Genomic DNA, 15839 nt, shown 5'->3' with positions numbered 1-15839 from the left:
CTGCCAGCCCTTCCACTTCAGATGGATTGGACATGGATTTAGTGATGAACTAAAGTCATTGGTCATAAGCGCAAAATTGTTGCTGCGACATTTGCACGTGGCTCGCCGCCATTTTGCGCACATCGTGAGCATGCGTTGTCGTGCATTTAATCGAATTTCCTTCCTGGTTGAGTCTTCGTTCGGGGGTGCACCGATCGCCATTTTTCTGGCCGATCAACGTTTTTTTCAAAAGTCCCAGATAAGGATCTGTACCCACAGATTAGGAAACTGCAACCATAGTTTTGCATTCCGGACCCGGAGATTACGAAACTGTACTCACATATTTATAAACTATACCCCCATTTTAGTATTCTGTACCCAAAGATTACAAAACTACACCAAGGGTTTTGCATTCCGGACCCGGAGATTACGAAACTGTACCCACATATTTATAAACTATACCCCCATTTTAGTATTCTGTACCCACAGATTATGAAACTGTACCCATATTTTTGCATTCCAGACCTGGAGATTACTAAACTGTACCCACACTTTAGTATTCTGAACCCACAGATTAGTATTCTGTACCCACTGATTAGTATTCTGTACGCACAGATTATGAAACTGCATCCACAGTTTTGCATTCCGGACCCAAAGATTACTAAACTGTACCCACAGATTAGTATTCTGTACCCACAGATTATGAATCTCCACCCATATTTTGGCATTCCAGACCTGGAGATTACTAAACTGTACCCATACTTTAGTATTCTGTATCCACAGATTAGTATTCTGTACCCACAGATTAGTATTCTGTATGCACAGATTATGAAACTGCACCCATAGTTTTGAGTTCCGTACCCCGAGATTACTAAACTGTACCCACAGTTTAGTATTCTGTACCCACAGATTATGAAACCACCCATATTTTGGAATTCCAGATCTGGAGATAACTAAACTGTACCCACACTTTAGAATTCTGTACCCACAGATTAATATTCTGTACCCACAGATTACGAAACTGCACTCAAAATTTTACATTCCAGATCAAGAGATTACGAAACTATACCCCAATTTTAGGATTATGTACCCACACATTATGAAACTCCACCCATATTTTTGCATTCCAGACCTGGAGATTACTAAACTGTACCCACAGATTACCAAACTGCACCCACAGTTTTGGATTCCGGACCCAAAGATGATTAAACTGTACCCACAGATTATGAAACTCCACCCATATTTTGGCATTCCAGACCTGGAGATTACTAAACTGTACCCACAGATTACGAAACTGCACTCAAAATTTTACTTACCTGATGCAGACCTTACGAAACTATACCCCAATTTTAGTATTCTGTACCCACAGATCACAAAACTGCACAAAATTTTACATTCCGTATCCGAATCTTACTAAACCCCATCCACAGATTGATAAACTATACCCACAGTTTAGTACTCTGTACCCACAGACCACGAAACCACAACCACAGTTTTGCACTCCATACCCAAAGATCACAAAACCATACCCATACTTTAGTCACCCATAGTCAAACCTCCACCTACGAAACGCTTATTCAAATCTGACGCTTTCCAACATTTCCGAACCAATGCTAGCAGGCTAATGTAGCTAACTCCCCCTTGATACAATCAATCGACAAGATCAATTCCTTTTTTAAAGCTTTAAAGACGTACCGATCCATGAACTCGATCAGCCAAGCGACCAATCGGTGCACCCCAACCCCTCCATTTTTATTCATTTACCAATATCTAGTCTTCACAATTAGCGTAAACCGCTAGCGAGTTCCAACCGACCGACGCCGCTAACGTCTACCGTTTCCCTCGCCCAGGCCGAACCGGGACACGGGAACATTCTCCTGACCACCCTGGAAATCCACAACGAAGTGGCGGGCGGCGAAATCACTACCAGCGTGGCGGACATCCGGAACTCTCAGTCCATGGTCCAATTGGACAGCACGGCCTCGTCGCACATTCAGTACCGCAAGCAGAGCGGCGCCCCGCGTTCGTCCAGCCGCCATTCGCTGGATCGCTCGGCTCAGATGAAACGCAGCCGTCTGAGGAGGCGGAGCTCCCAGCTGAGGATCAAAATCCCCGACCTGACCGACGTCAACGCCATCGACCGCTGGTCGCGGATCATCTTCCCTTCCGTTTTCTCCTTTTTTAATCTCATCTACTGGCTCTACTACGTCTGATCGGACGCCTTTTGTCGGGCGACCGCTCGCCGTTCAACTCCATTTCCTGCCCGTGCTTTTTTCTACCTGCGTTTATCTCCATCCACGTCAGACCACAGACTGAAAGACCCGACCCAGAACGTTTCCGGACCAAGTTCTCATCCAATCCGTTTTTATATTTGCCGTCGCTCGATCCGTTTTTCTTTTCTACCTTGTGTACATAACTCAATCTCGTCATTTTACAAAAAACAAACCTGCCAGTAGTTTAATTACGTGGGTTAGTAAACCACAAAAGCACTATTCCAACCCCCCCCACCCAAATACCGTATTTTCTCGCATATAGGCCGTATTTGTCGCTTAAAAAAAGATGATTAAATCGAGGGTAGGGCTTATATGCGCACAAATTAGACTTGCACGAAACTGCAACGTGACAAAGACAGAACACTATAACACCCTAACGCACGTGTCAAAGTGGCGGCCCGGGGGCCAAATCTGGCCCGCCGCATCCTTTTGTGTGGCCCGGGAAAGTAAATGATGAGTGCCGACTTTCTGTTTTAGGATGAAATTAAAAGAGAGTATAGATGTATATTAAATTTCCTGACTTTCCCCCTTTTAAATCAATAATAGTATTTTTTTAATCCATTTTTTTCTGTGTTTTTAGTTCAAAAATCATTTTGTAAAATCTAAAAATACATATAAAAAAGCTAAAATAAACATTGTTTTAGATCTATAAAAAGGCTTATACGAGAGAAATTGTCAAATTAAACCATTTTAAGGCTATTTTAAGGGTACGGCTTATACGCGAAGGCAGCTAACATGCGAGAAAATACGGTAATAACACGGGGGTGTTCGCAAAAATGCCTGAAAACCCTAAAAACAAAATGTCCGCTTGGTACCCTATGCATGAATTGATCAATCAACGTGTTTTTTTCGATAATTAATACGACTCTCAGGCTCATTGTGACGATTCTTGGCATCATTTTGGTCGAAAAAATAAGGAAGCCAAAACAGCACAAGAAACAACAACACTGCCATTTTGTTTCCAGTTTACGGACGTTCATTCGTCCCCACCCGGTTGAAATGGATTGGACGTCATGAATCAAACTGCCATGGGATTTCACAGTGTCCAATATATCAAAATATCAATTTCGTTCATAAACTCACTTTTAAGTATTGCAGAGTTTTTATCCAGCTAAATCTCGCCACTTTTTTATTAAACTTTTTATTTTTCCTAAAATAATCTAATAATAATAATAATAATAATAATAATAATAATAAAAATAATACAATGCTAATATACGTACTAATACAGATACGTCAATGTTTTTTCCGACCGTATTATGTGTCCCTTAAAGCACCAAATTAAAGTCACGTGACGATCACGTCCGCAAGTTCATTCTGGAGCTGAGAACCAAAATGGCCGACAATAACATTAACCTCAGAAAGAAGAGAAAATATGAATAGAAATATCAAATAACACGGCAAAAAAATATTCCTGGTTGTTTAAAAGTAACAGAGGATTAACTTTAGCCTTTTTTCGACATATCTGAACCAGCCATGGAGGTAAAAATGACGTTTTGAAACATGTCCAAACATCGCAGCGGAATGACAGTGCAACTTTTTAGAATGTCTGTAAAACATGTTTTTTTATTTTAAGTTACAGGAATAGTGTAATCGCGGTCGGGAAAAAGAAACCTCCTGAATTTGAATTTCTACAATTTAACAGGTATGAATTTCCTTTTATTTCCTTATGTTATTTTATACGGACGTTAATATCTTGCATTTCTCTTGTACTATTTTGTTTCTCCGGCGTCCATTTTGTTCCCCAAGTTGTCTTGTCGCAAACACTGAAGAAACCAACTGTTTGTATATTTAAAAAAAATGTATATAATATATATAACGTGTGCGAAATCCAAAATGAAACAAAAAAGATGACTAAATGAGCCTCGAGTTTGCGATTGTTACCCTGGCAACGAAATATCAGTCAATTTACTGCAAAAAAAACATGTTCTCCTAAATGTGACCATGCCAGGGGCGGAACACACGTGAATGGGCCCCGGGTGCGATCCATCTCAACGGGCCCCCTAAATGGCAAGGTTGATTGAAAGGGGGGGTTACACCCAGATATATTTTACTACTAAAACACTAGATTATTTCCCTGAGTATAATCATGTAATTATTAAAAAAATGTTACAGTTAGAAATAAAGTATTTTCCACGGTGGGCCACATCCGCCTCGCAGCTCGGAGAACAAGGGTTCGATCCCCGGTTGGTTTCGACCTTGCTCTATGGAGTTTGCATGTTCTCCTTGTGCCTGTGTGGGTTTTCTTCGGGTTTCTGGTTCTGCCTCACATTCAAAAAATTTGCGTGCTAAGACTTTAAATTGTCCATAGGTATTAATGATTGAGTCTTTGTGATTGGCTGGCAACAAATTCAGCCTGTAGTTGGCTGGGATAGGCTCCAGCACCCCTACGACCCTTGCAAGGAGAAGTGAAACGGCAAATGAATACCGTATTTTCTCGAATACACGCCACATTTGTCGCTAAAAAAATGATGACTGATTCACAGGTACGGCTTATATGCGCACAAATTACACTTGACATGCACAAAACACCGTAACGCAAGACTATGCGACCGTTACGGTCATTTATTTCAAAATAAAGAAAATATAAACGGATAAAACGCTAAACAAAATTTATTTTGAGGTCTATGAATGAAATTCAAGTAAAAAAATATGCTGTATCTAGCATAAAATGTGAAAAAAACCTCACTCTTGCCTGCCATTGGTCGCTCAGGGCACCGCCATCTTACCTAGAGACGACAAACTAGACCGCTACGGACACACTTCCTGGTTGTACTGCTCACATGACTTCCTTTTTGAATTTGTCTATATGCAGGCAACTACTTTTTTGAGTGTGCAATCCAGCAGACGATCCTTTCGATTCATACAAAATCTCAAAATCATGATTTTTCTTAAGATTTTCCCTTCAAAGTAACACATTTGTACTCCCTATTGAAACCATGAATATGGAGGTGAAAATTGGGAATCAGGGGGCGGCTTATACGACAGAAATTTTAAAATTCAGCTATTTTAAGGCAATTTTAAGGCTATGGCTTATACACGGAGGCGGCTAATATGCAAGAAAATATGGTAAAAGGACATGATCTTACATTTGTTTCACTTCTCCCATCCGAACACACCCTCGTACCGGGGGCCCGGGTCCGGCCAAACCCCCCTTAGGTTCCGCCCCTGGAGCATGTCGAAGTTCCAATTGATGCAAAAGGTTTTCAATGGACGTCTAATGCTCGCATTGAATGTATCCGATCCATTGTTCTTCAGGTAGAGGATAACGAGCCATGGTCGTACTTTCTTTCCATCTGAATGTATCCCGCGTTCTGACAAAAAAAAATGTCCTACCCGCACGAAACGTACAAAAAGAGACGGATTTGACAGCCAAAGTTGTCCTTTTAAAAATGTATTCGGAGGCAATGACTAGGTAAAAAAAACTCTAAAAACAAATATGGTCTCTGTTTTTAACCATGGGACGTTTCGAAGGGGGAGGGGGAGAAAATGTGGGACGGCCCTCGTTGTATTGCACGTCAGCGGGGTTCGAAGGGGGAGGGGCATGTGCGGGATGGACACGGTGTTGGTTTTCAGTCGACCAATCGCTGCATGTAGAACTGGATTGTGGCTTAGAATGATTTACCGCTTCCAGCTAATGAATGATAAATCTGATTTTTTTTTTTTAAATATTATTATGACCGCCGGTACCCTTCCCCCGATAAACATTCATAGCTTTGTGCATGAACTTGTATTAAATATGACTACTATGAGATACTTAAGACTTTAAACTTGTGATGGTCTTCAAATAATTGAATGTATTGTACTTGGATTGTTGCTGTCTGGGTGCAATTTACTTTGAGAACCAATTGGATTGGGGTGGGCGGGGCCGGGGGTGGTGTTAAGGCGGGGCTATCGGGCCATTGGAGGGAAAAAAAATAGGTGGTCGTGATTCGGATTTTACTCATCTAATATTTCAGATAGAATTTTGGTCAGGATTATGAGAATAAAGTCAGATTTATGTCCGAATTTGGAGAATTGAGTCCGAATTCTGAAATGAAAATGAGAATTCTGAGAATAATTTCAGATTTATGAGAATGAAGTCAGAATTTTGACTTTCAAATAATAATTTGGATTTTCATGTCAAAATTCTAATTTGAAATTCAGAAATATGAGAATAAAGTGAGAATTATGAGTATAAAGTGAGAATTATGAGAATAAAGTGAGAATTATGAGAATAAAGTGAGAATTATGAGAATAAAGTGAGAATTATGAGAATAAAGTGAGAATTATGAGAATAAAGTGAGAATTATGAGAATAAAATGAGAATTATGAGAATAAAGTGAGAATTATGAGAATAAAGTGAGAATTATGAGAATAAAGTGAGAATTTTGAGATGAAAGAGAATTATGAGAATGTCAGAATTATGAGTGAATATAGTCAAATGATATAATAAAGTAAATTTAGAAGAATGAAGTCTAAATTATGACTTTAAAATCACAATTCTGATTTTCAAGTCAGAAATCTGATTTGAAATTCTGAATTATGAGAATAAATGGAGAATTCTGAGATGAAAGGATTCTGAGAATACATTCAGATTTATGAGAATGAAGTCTAAATTATGACTTTAAAATCATAATTCTGACGTTCTTGTCAGAAATCTGACTTGAAATTCAGAATTATGAGAATAAAGTGAAAATTCTGAGATGAAAGTAAGAACTCAGAGAATAAATTCAGATTTATGAGAATGAAGTAAGAGATATGACTTTCAAATCATAATTCTGATTTTCAAGTCAGAAATCTGATTTAAAATTCAGAATTAGGAGAATAAAGTGAGAATTATGAGGAAAGGATTTTTCAGAATCTGGACTTTGAAATCCGAATTCTGGCTCGAAAATCAGAATTATGATTTGGAAGTCATAATTCTGACTCATTCTCATAAATCTGAATTTATTCTCAGAATTATGACTTTCATCTCAGAATCCTCACGTTTATCCAAATTCTGACTGACTTTAGAGTCAGATTTCTTATTGAAATAATTCTGAGAATAAAGTCAAAATTCAGATATTGAAATCAGAATTCAGAATTGAATTTATTCAGACTGACTTTAGAGTCAGAATTCAGACTTCAAATTATTCTCTTTGACTTTAGAGTCAGAATTCCGACTAGAATTCATTCTGACTGACTTTAGAGTTTGAATTCTTATTGAAAGAAATCTGAGAATAAAATTAAAATTCAGAGATAGAAATCAGAATTCAGAATTGAATTAATTCAGACTGACTTTAGAGTCAGAATTCAGACTTCAAATTATTCTCTTTGACTTCAGAGTCAGAATTTGGACTTCAAATTATTCTCTTTGACTTTAGAGTCAGAATTATGACTAGAATTTATTCTGACTGACTTTAGAGTCCAAATACTTATTGAAATAAATCTGAGAATAAAGTCAAAATTCAGAGATTGAAATCAGAATTCTGAATTGAATTCATTCAGACTGGCTTTAGAGTCAGAATTCAGACTTTAAATTATTCTCTTTGACTTTAGAGTTAGAATTCTGACTATAATTTATTCAGACTGACTTTAGAGTCCAAATTCTTATTTAAAGAAATCTGAGAACAAACTCAAATTTCAGAGACTGAAGTCAGAATTCTCCAAAATGGTTGAAGTCAGAATTCCGACTTCATTCTCCGAAATCATTCAAACCCAAATTCGGAATTCATTTCAGATTCTCCCTCCACGAGGAAAGATTCAGACTTCAAACCCAAATTCAGACTTCATTTCAGATTCTCCCTCCACGAGGAAAGATTCAGACTTCAAACAAAAATTCTGACTTCAAACTAAAATTCTGACTTCAAACAAAAATTCTGACTTCAATCTCAGAATTTTCCCTTTCAATTCCGAATCTTGACCACCATTTTTTTTTCTTTTAAAATTCCCAAATGGCCCGAATTGGTCTCATTTTGCATCCCCCGACTCGGCGCTGTTTTTCTACTGTGTAGACCAACTTTCACTTTCACTTTCACATCAATCGTATAAAAACGGTGAGAAAAAGTGTTCTTTCTTTTTATTTTATTTATTTTTTCAAAACAAACTGCTCCGACATTGACAAGTTCTCATTTGTGCATGCAACGCCACATTTGGACTGACTTGAAAAGACTTTTGAGCAAAACAAAAACATGTTTGTTTATTATTATCATTTTTTTTCAAGCCTCACTTTTTGAGGCGAGACGACGCGGATAAAAAAAAAAGTTAAAAGTTTTATGGCCTCCGTCCAAAAAAATGGAATGTGAAATGTTCTGTGCTGCCACAAAAAATGTATTTAGGCTTAGATTTATATTGTAAATCTCTGGATGTTTATCTTTCTTTTTTTCAAAGGATGGTTATGTTAAATCATCAAATAAAGGATATATACATTGTAAGGATTCTGCTTATGTTGGCGTCGAGAGTCGGTGGTCATTACAGGGGTACCTTGAGATACGAGCTTAATTCGTTCCCGGATTGAGCTCGTATGTCAATTTACTCGTAACTCAAATAAACGTTTCCCATAGAAATGAACTAAAAATAAAATTAATTCGTTCCAAGCATCTGAAAAAAACATCAAAAACAGGATATTGGATTGAAAAAACATTTTTATTTGTTCTAATTCGCCATCTATTAACAAAGTAACAAATTACTAGTGGTTTAATAGTACTAAAATGTGTTTAATAGTACTAAAATGAGAGAGAGAGACTTTTTGCACGGCAACGCGCTCGTAACATAACATAAACAAATTGAAATGAACTTGGATGACGATGCAGACACACTCAAAAATAAGTTTAATCTAACCTTACACTAAACTTAATTCTAATTTTGTTTGAAATTTTGATACTTTTCTTCTCCCGGGTTGGGTCTATTTGCCCCGCCTCCACCCTGACTTTCAGATGCAACCAATCAAGGGTTGTTTGCTTTTGCATTCCTTTCAAAATATTCTCAAAATGATGCACACAAATGTCCCCACAATAGGATAACGCACGACCATTTGCCAACCAGAAGTAGTCTATACTCCTCTCCTATTAGCGATCGCTTCGCCATTCGCACTGACTAATGGGGAAAAAAAAGCAAGGCTCCGCCCAGTGGTCGTAGAGATATTACACGAGAGAGTTGCGACGGGGTTAGACAGTGGCCATGATGTTCTTATGAGCAGCCTCTCGCGTCCGCTCGTATATTAAAATGTGTCTCGTATCACAAGATAAATATTTGCTCAAAATTTTACTCGTATCTCAAATTGTCTGTATGTCGGGGCACTCGTATGTCAAGGTATGACTATACAGGGAATTAAAAAAACCATTTCAGGATCTTTTGAGTTTGATTTATTTCATGATAGATTTAAAAAAATGGATTTAATTATTAGTTAATTTAATAATATTTCTTGATCAGAAATCAGCCCCAATCACGTCCTCAATCGCCCTCAGTTTATTTTATTTTTTAAATCCGATACTAGTTAATGAGTTAAGGTAATAAAATGATTGAAATGAATTAAATTGAATGCTTTTATTGTCATAAAACAAGTATAATAAGATTTAAAGCTTCACTACAAAATGCACAAATAACAACAAACAAACAGACAAATAACTAACTAACTAATAAATAAATAATCAATAATTAAGTACCATATTTTTCAAATGACACCAACAAATGACAACTAAAATAGCTTGCAAGATCAATTTGGGGCTGCACAACTGGAAAAAAAGGATTTAGCTGCTCCAGCACCCCCGCGACCCATGTGAGGATAAGCGGTTCGGCAAATGAATGAATGAATGAAAATAAAAATAAAATAAAAAAAACTTAAAGTGCTGCAGACATTTTTTTCTTTTGAACAGACCAACCAGTCCATTCCAATGCAGCAATATGATCTGGTGTTACCATAGCAACTGCCAAGTTGCCTTTCTAATTAAAAATCGGGAAGCGGGAAGGTGTTACTTTGAGGTCAAATAAACACGTACCGTTGCTTTAAGTGGTAACCATGAATAAAACATTGCAATTAATCAAGTTCTCATTCGTACACGCCGGCTTTTACGGAGGAACGCTAAAGATGGATGGACTTCTTACTGGCATTCAGTCATTTTATCAACCGTTAATCCTCACAAGGGTCGCGGGGGGTGCTTGAATCGGTGGAAAACCCACGAAACCCCGGGGAGAACATGCAAACTCCATACAGTGAAGGATTTGGGTGCCCTAGTGTCAGTTGGGATAGGCTCCAGCACCCCCTCCAGGACCCTGGCGAGGAAATTGAATGAAATAAATGCTTAGCGTATTTTCCGGACTATAAGGCGCACTTTTTTCATAGTTCGGCTTGGCCTGTGATCAATACTCAATGATTTTGAATGGGAAAACTATGATATAAAAATATGATAACAATAATTTAAAAACAGGAAAAATGAAAAAAAAAGTACAAATAAAATATTATAAAAATAATAATAATAAATTGAAAAAAACATATATATATATATATATAAATATATATATATATATATATATATATATATATATATATTAATTATTTTTATTTTTTTTCAATGTATATTATTATTTTTCATTTTTATTTTTATATCAATATATATATATATATATATATATATATATATATGTGTATATATATATATGTGTGTGTATATATATATATACACATATATATACACATATATATATACACATATATATACACATATATATGTATCTGAACTGCTTCATCCTCACTAGGGTTGCGGGGGTCAAAAGTGCGGTGCGCGGGCCAAAATTCACAGGAAGTGACCGGCAAGTACCCGAAATTGACGCAAAATGAACTCAATGCCTGCCATTGACAAGGATAGATGTCCAATTCACTTACCGTATTTATTCGAGTATAACACGCAAAATTTTGTAACTGAAGCAAAAGTTCGGATGCGCGTGATACACAAAACCCGGTAAAACACTGCCCTCTGCTGGTGCAAAAAGTCCCCTCCACAGCTGATATGTACAATGGAAGACGTAGAACCTATCGTTGTCCACCAGATGGCGTCAATCTAGCATCTTTTACAAAAACCAGCCCCTTCCAAATAGCCTTTCGCAAGTTTATAGGGTAATAAATAGGGTTGCAAAAAAAAAAAAAAAAAAGGGAAACGTTAGCGAAGAATGGAATCATTTTTTGGGTGAATCTGATCATGATCAATCAAACTTTGAATTTTTTAAAATATTATGACAATGAATTTGACTTTAAATAGTAGTTTGTTTTGCCAGGTTTCCGTGCCATATGTTGGGAATAAATGTTTTGTCATGGCGACATGTGTTCCGCATTTGACATTTATTACCGATTCTTGGCGTGAACTGAGAAAAAGTGGAAAAAAAATGTATACCAGTTTTTATTCACAAATTATGTGTGCACGTTATACTCCAGTAAATACGGTACATGAGACCGACACGCTAACCCTTCAGCGTACAGTCCGAAAAATATGTCAATTTTGAAAGAGAACATTATTTTGCAGGGTTCTCGCCCACATTGCCTACACCACATGTGTCAAAATGGCGGCCCGGGGGCCAAATCTGGCCCGCCGCATCATTTTGTGTGGCCCGGGAAAGTAAATCATGAGTGCCGACTTTCTGTTTTAGGATCAAATTCAAATGAAGAGTATAGATGTATATTAAATTTCCTGATTTTCCCTCTTTTAATCAATAATTATAATTTGTAATCCATTAGTTCAAAAATCATTTTGTTAAATCTAAAAATATATTTTAAAAAAGCTAAAATAAACATTGTTTTAGATCTATTAAAAACGGAATATTCAGGGCTTTTAATCCAGTTCTTTTAATCCATTTATATAGAAAAAAATCTAAATATTATATCTAAAATGGTCCGATGTATATTAAATTTCCTGATTTTCCCCCTTTTGAAATCAATTATTGTCATTTTTTAATCCATTTTTTTCTGTGTTTTTAGTTCAAAAATCATTTTGTAAAATCTAAAAATATACTTTAAAAAAAGCTAAAATAAACATTGTTTTAGATCTATTAAAAACGGAATATTCAGGGCTTTTAAACCAGTTCTTTTAATCCATTTATTTAAAAAAATCTAAATATTATATCTAAAATGGTCCGATGTATACTAAATTTCCTGATTTTCCCCCTTTTAAATCAATCATCGTCATTTTTAATCCATTTTTTCTGTGTTTTTAGTTCAAAAATCATTTTGTAAAATCTAAAAATATATATATAAAAAGCTAAAATAAACATTGTTTTAGATCTATAAAAACTGAATATTCAGGGCTTTTCATCCAGTTCTTTTAATCCATTTATACAAAAAAATCTAAATATTATATCTAAAATGGTCTGGCCCACGTGAAATCAAGTTGACGTTAAAGCGGCCCGCGAACCTGACACCCCTGGCCTACACCAAAAACCGTCCCCGGTTTAGGTCTGCGTCAGATTCCCATCTAAGAACTCTCAGGTACTGAAAACCTGTTTTGCCATGACACTTTGGCGAAGCTTTCCTCGGAGCCGGGGTTGCCTAGCAACAGCGGCTGGCTGGCGGCAGAAGCGTCGGATGTCTCGTTAAAAAAAAAAAACAAAGGCAACGAATTCCAGAACACGCAGTCGGGCAGGCCGTTAGCGCTCGGCGAACACGGCCGCCCCCAATAATTGACCCAAAAAAGGCGCCCGCCATCCCCGAAAAGCCGTAAAATGACGCAGGCCGAGCTCCGCTGGCGGAATGAATTCTTTCTGATGTCTTCCTCCCCGCCCGGCTGCCGAATGACATACTTTCTTTTAATTCATCAGCGGCGCGGCGAGAGACGGAGGGAGCGTGGGAGAGAGGAGGTGGGGTGGCGAGGGACAAAAAAAAAAAAGAAATAAAAAAGTCTTTTGGCTTCAAACGCCCGTTCTTGGCGACTGGGGGGAATAGCTTGACTTTTCTATACAGACGCTCCCCTACTTACGAACGAGTTAGGTTCCGAGCGATTGTTCGTAAGTTGAATTTGTTCGTAAATTGCTCAGTTTGTATTATAATTTATGTTTAAGGCCTATGTAAGTATATTGAAGGTTTATATAAGTGTATTTGTATGTTTAAGGCTTGTATAAGTAACACGCACTGGTTTGTACTGAAAAAAACATTTCATAAAATGGAGAGAATACATACAGTACTGTATACATACATTAGAGAGAGAGAGATCTACTAGAAACTGGCCGAAAGAAGCTATCTAATGACAATTGCAGTTTTCTTTTTTTTCATCATAAATGATGCGGTAGCACTGTATGGCATCATTCAATTCATTTGCAAACTTTGTGCAACGTTCAATATTTGGGTCCTGCTGCTCCATCTTTATGTTTATAAATGGTACTGACGGTCGAACGATTCAAGTTGTATTCCCGTGCAACGCAATGGCACAATTTTTCAGAATAAAACTTAATTACCCACAATCAATACGTGGGTAGGCTGTTATTCCTTCCTTAGCCTGTTAGCTCCCGCGATCGCTTATTCAAGACTACTTCTCGTTGGCAAGTGGTCGTGCGTTATCTTATTGTGAGGACATTTGTGTGCATCATTTTTATTATATTTTGAAGGGAATACAACAGCCAACAGCCCATCGATAGCGAACGTGAGGGTGGAGGCGTGGCTAACTGCTAACCCGCCCAGAATGAAGGTAAAAAAAAAATAGAATTCAGTTTTGTGTAAAGTTACATTAAACGTATGTTTGAGTGTGTCTGTATATATTAATCCAAGTACATTTAAATTTGTTTGTTCGGTTATGAGTGCGTTGCCATGGATAAAGTCCCCCCGTTTTTTTGGAATGTGGGAGGAAGCCAGAGTACCTGGAGAAAACCCACGCAGGACGAGAATGTGGATTTTCGGGCATATAAGGTCGTGTGAATTTTTTTATTTTGAAATTCATTTTTGTTTGTTTGTAGTTAATAAAATGACTGATTGAAAATGACAATGTGCATTGACCTGACTTGCTTTTGTGGGCCGCACAAAGTGGCGTGGCGGGCCGAAATCTGGCCCCCGGCCCGCCTCTAGGACACCAGTTCGATCGCCGGTGTCAAAGTAGCGGGCCGGGGGTCAAATCTGGCCCGTCGCATCATTTTCTGATTTATGATCAAATTCAAATGAAGATTATAGATGTGTATTATATTTCCTGATGTTCCCCCTTTTAAATTAATAATTGCATTTTTTTTACTCCAAAATTGTTTTTTTTCTGTTTGTGTTGTTTTCAGTACAAAAGGTATTTTTGAAAATCTAAAAATAATTTGATTTGATCAATTATTTTATTTATTTATTTACTTATTTATGACCTATTTATTTATGTCTAAAATATCTGTGTCTGTATTCTCACCCTCTTGCTACTGTGACAGTGAAATTTCCCAAGTACGGGATGAATAAAGTTATCTAATTTAATCTAATCTTAATAAATATATAAAAATATTTTCTGTTTTCCACTTCATTAGTTAACATAATTAAAAATACTCCTTCCTTTTAAAATGAAAAACAAATGATTAAACGGTTTTTTCCCTTTAAGAAAAAAAGATTAAACATTATTTTAGATCGCAAACGTAATATTTAAGGCTTTTAATCCAGTTCTTTTGATCCTTTTTTAAATACCTAAATATTATATCTAAATTTTTTCCTCTTTCCACTTTTATTTTCCACAGTAAATAAACATAATTTAAAAAAGGCAATATTTACTCTTTATCCTCTGTAAATAAAAAACAAAAGGTCAAAACATGATAGATTTAATAGTTTAAAATGTTAACTAATTAAATAGCGAGAGAGATTCAATATGTTTTTTTTGTCCAACGTTTCTTTCGATATGTTTTTCAATTTGTAGGAATGGTTACAAATTAATTTTTCTCATTACTTAATGTACAGTAACTAAATGAAGGTCCCTAAAAGGATAATCTAATCTTTGCTGCCCCCTGCTGGACATAATGTTGACGTGCAGAATAGTTTATCAAATCTCCAATGTAACATTAATATAAATTGTTTGCAATTAATAAATTAACGTAATACAGTGGACAGATTTTTTTTGTTTAAAAAATACATTTAAGACTTTATAGAGCACGTGATGTTTTTGGAATTCGAAATTGTTCTATTTTTAAACATGAATCATTATTGTATTTTTTTCTTATATTTTTTTAATTATCAGAAACTACAATTTTAGGCGGGATGGTGACGTGTGGTTAGAACGACCGCCTCACAGTTCTAAGATCGGGGTTCAATACCCGAAAGCTTTTAGTCTTCCTCTTTGCAATTTGATTTTATTTATTTTATTTCATTTTATATATTTATGGCTCAATCAATTAAAACGACTGGGTTCGGTTTTAGTGGACAAGCCAGCGGAAATGTCTTCATATCAATGTAGATTTGCGTCATCTGGTTCAACCATTCTCTCAGATAGTACCGGAAATGCAGCACTTTTGACAAAATCAAATACATACCAAGTATTAAACTAACCTAAATTTGATTCAAACCGTTACAAACTACTAATTAAGAGATATTTCTTTGAATATGTTTTAATATAGACGTAAATGTTTACATATTTAACCCCGTATGAGCATTTGAGACAATATCTTTGATTTATTTTGACGTTTTTTTAGCGGAAGTAA

The 15839-nt window shown here is 36.5% G+C and overlaps 1 protein-coding gene across 4 annotated transcripts in view; it reads left to right on the top strand.

Moving 5' to 3' along the window:
- Positions 1–2486, top strand: part of LOC144086065 (gamma-aminobutyric acid receptor subunit beta-3-like) — a 37775-nt gene extending 35289 nt beyond the window's left edge. For all 4 annotated transcript variants that reach the window (XM_077615846.1, XM_077615838.1, XM_077615853.1 and 1 more), the window contains one exon: positions 1830–2486. In XM_077615846.1, the coding sequence (XP_077471972.1) occupies positions 1830–2192 (363 nt within the window). In that variant the 3' untranslated portion in view covers positions 2193–2486. The remainder of the gene's footprint in view (positions 1–1829) is intronic.
- Positions 2487–15839: the final 13353 nt, after the last annotated feature.

Source organism: Stigmatopora argus, chromosome 1 (assembly GCF_051989625.1).
Source record: "Stigmatopora argus isolate UIUO_Sarg chromosome 1, RoL_Sarg_1.0, whole genome shotgun sequence".
In the NCBI taxonomy this organism is placed as follows: domain Eukaryota; kingdom Metazoa; phylum Chordata; class Actinopteri; order Syngnathiformes; family Syngnathidae; genus Stigmatopora; species Stigmatopora argus.
This window is presented reverse-complemented; position numbering and strand designations above follow the sequence as displayed.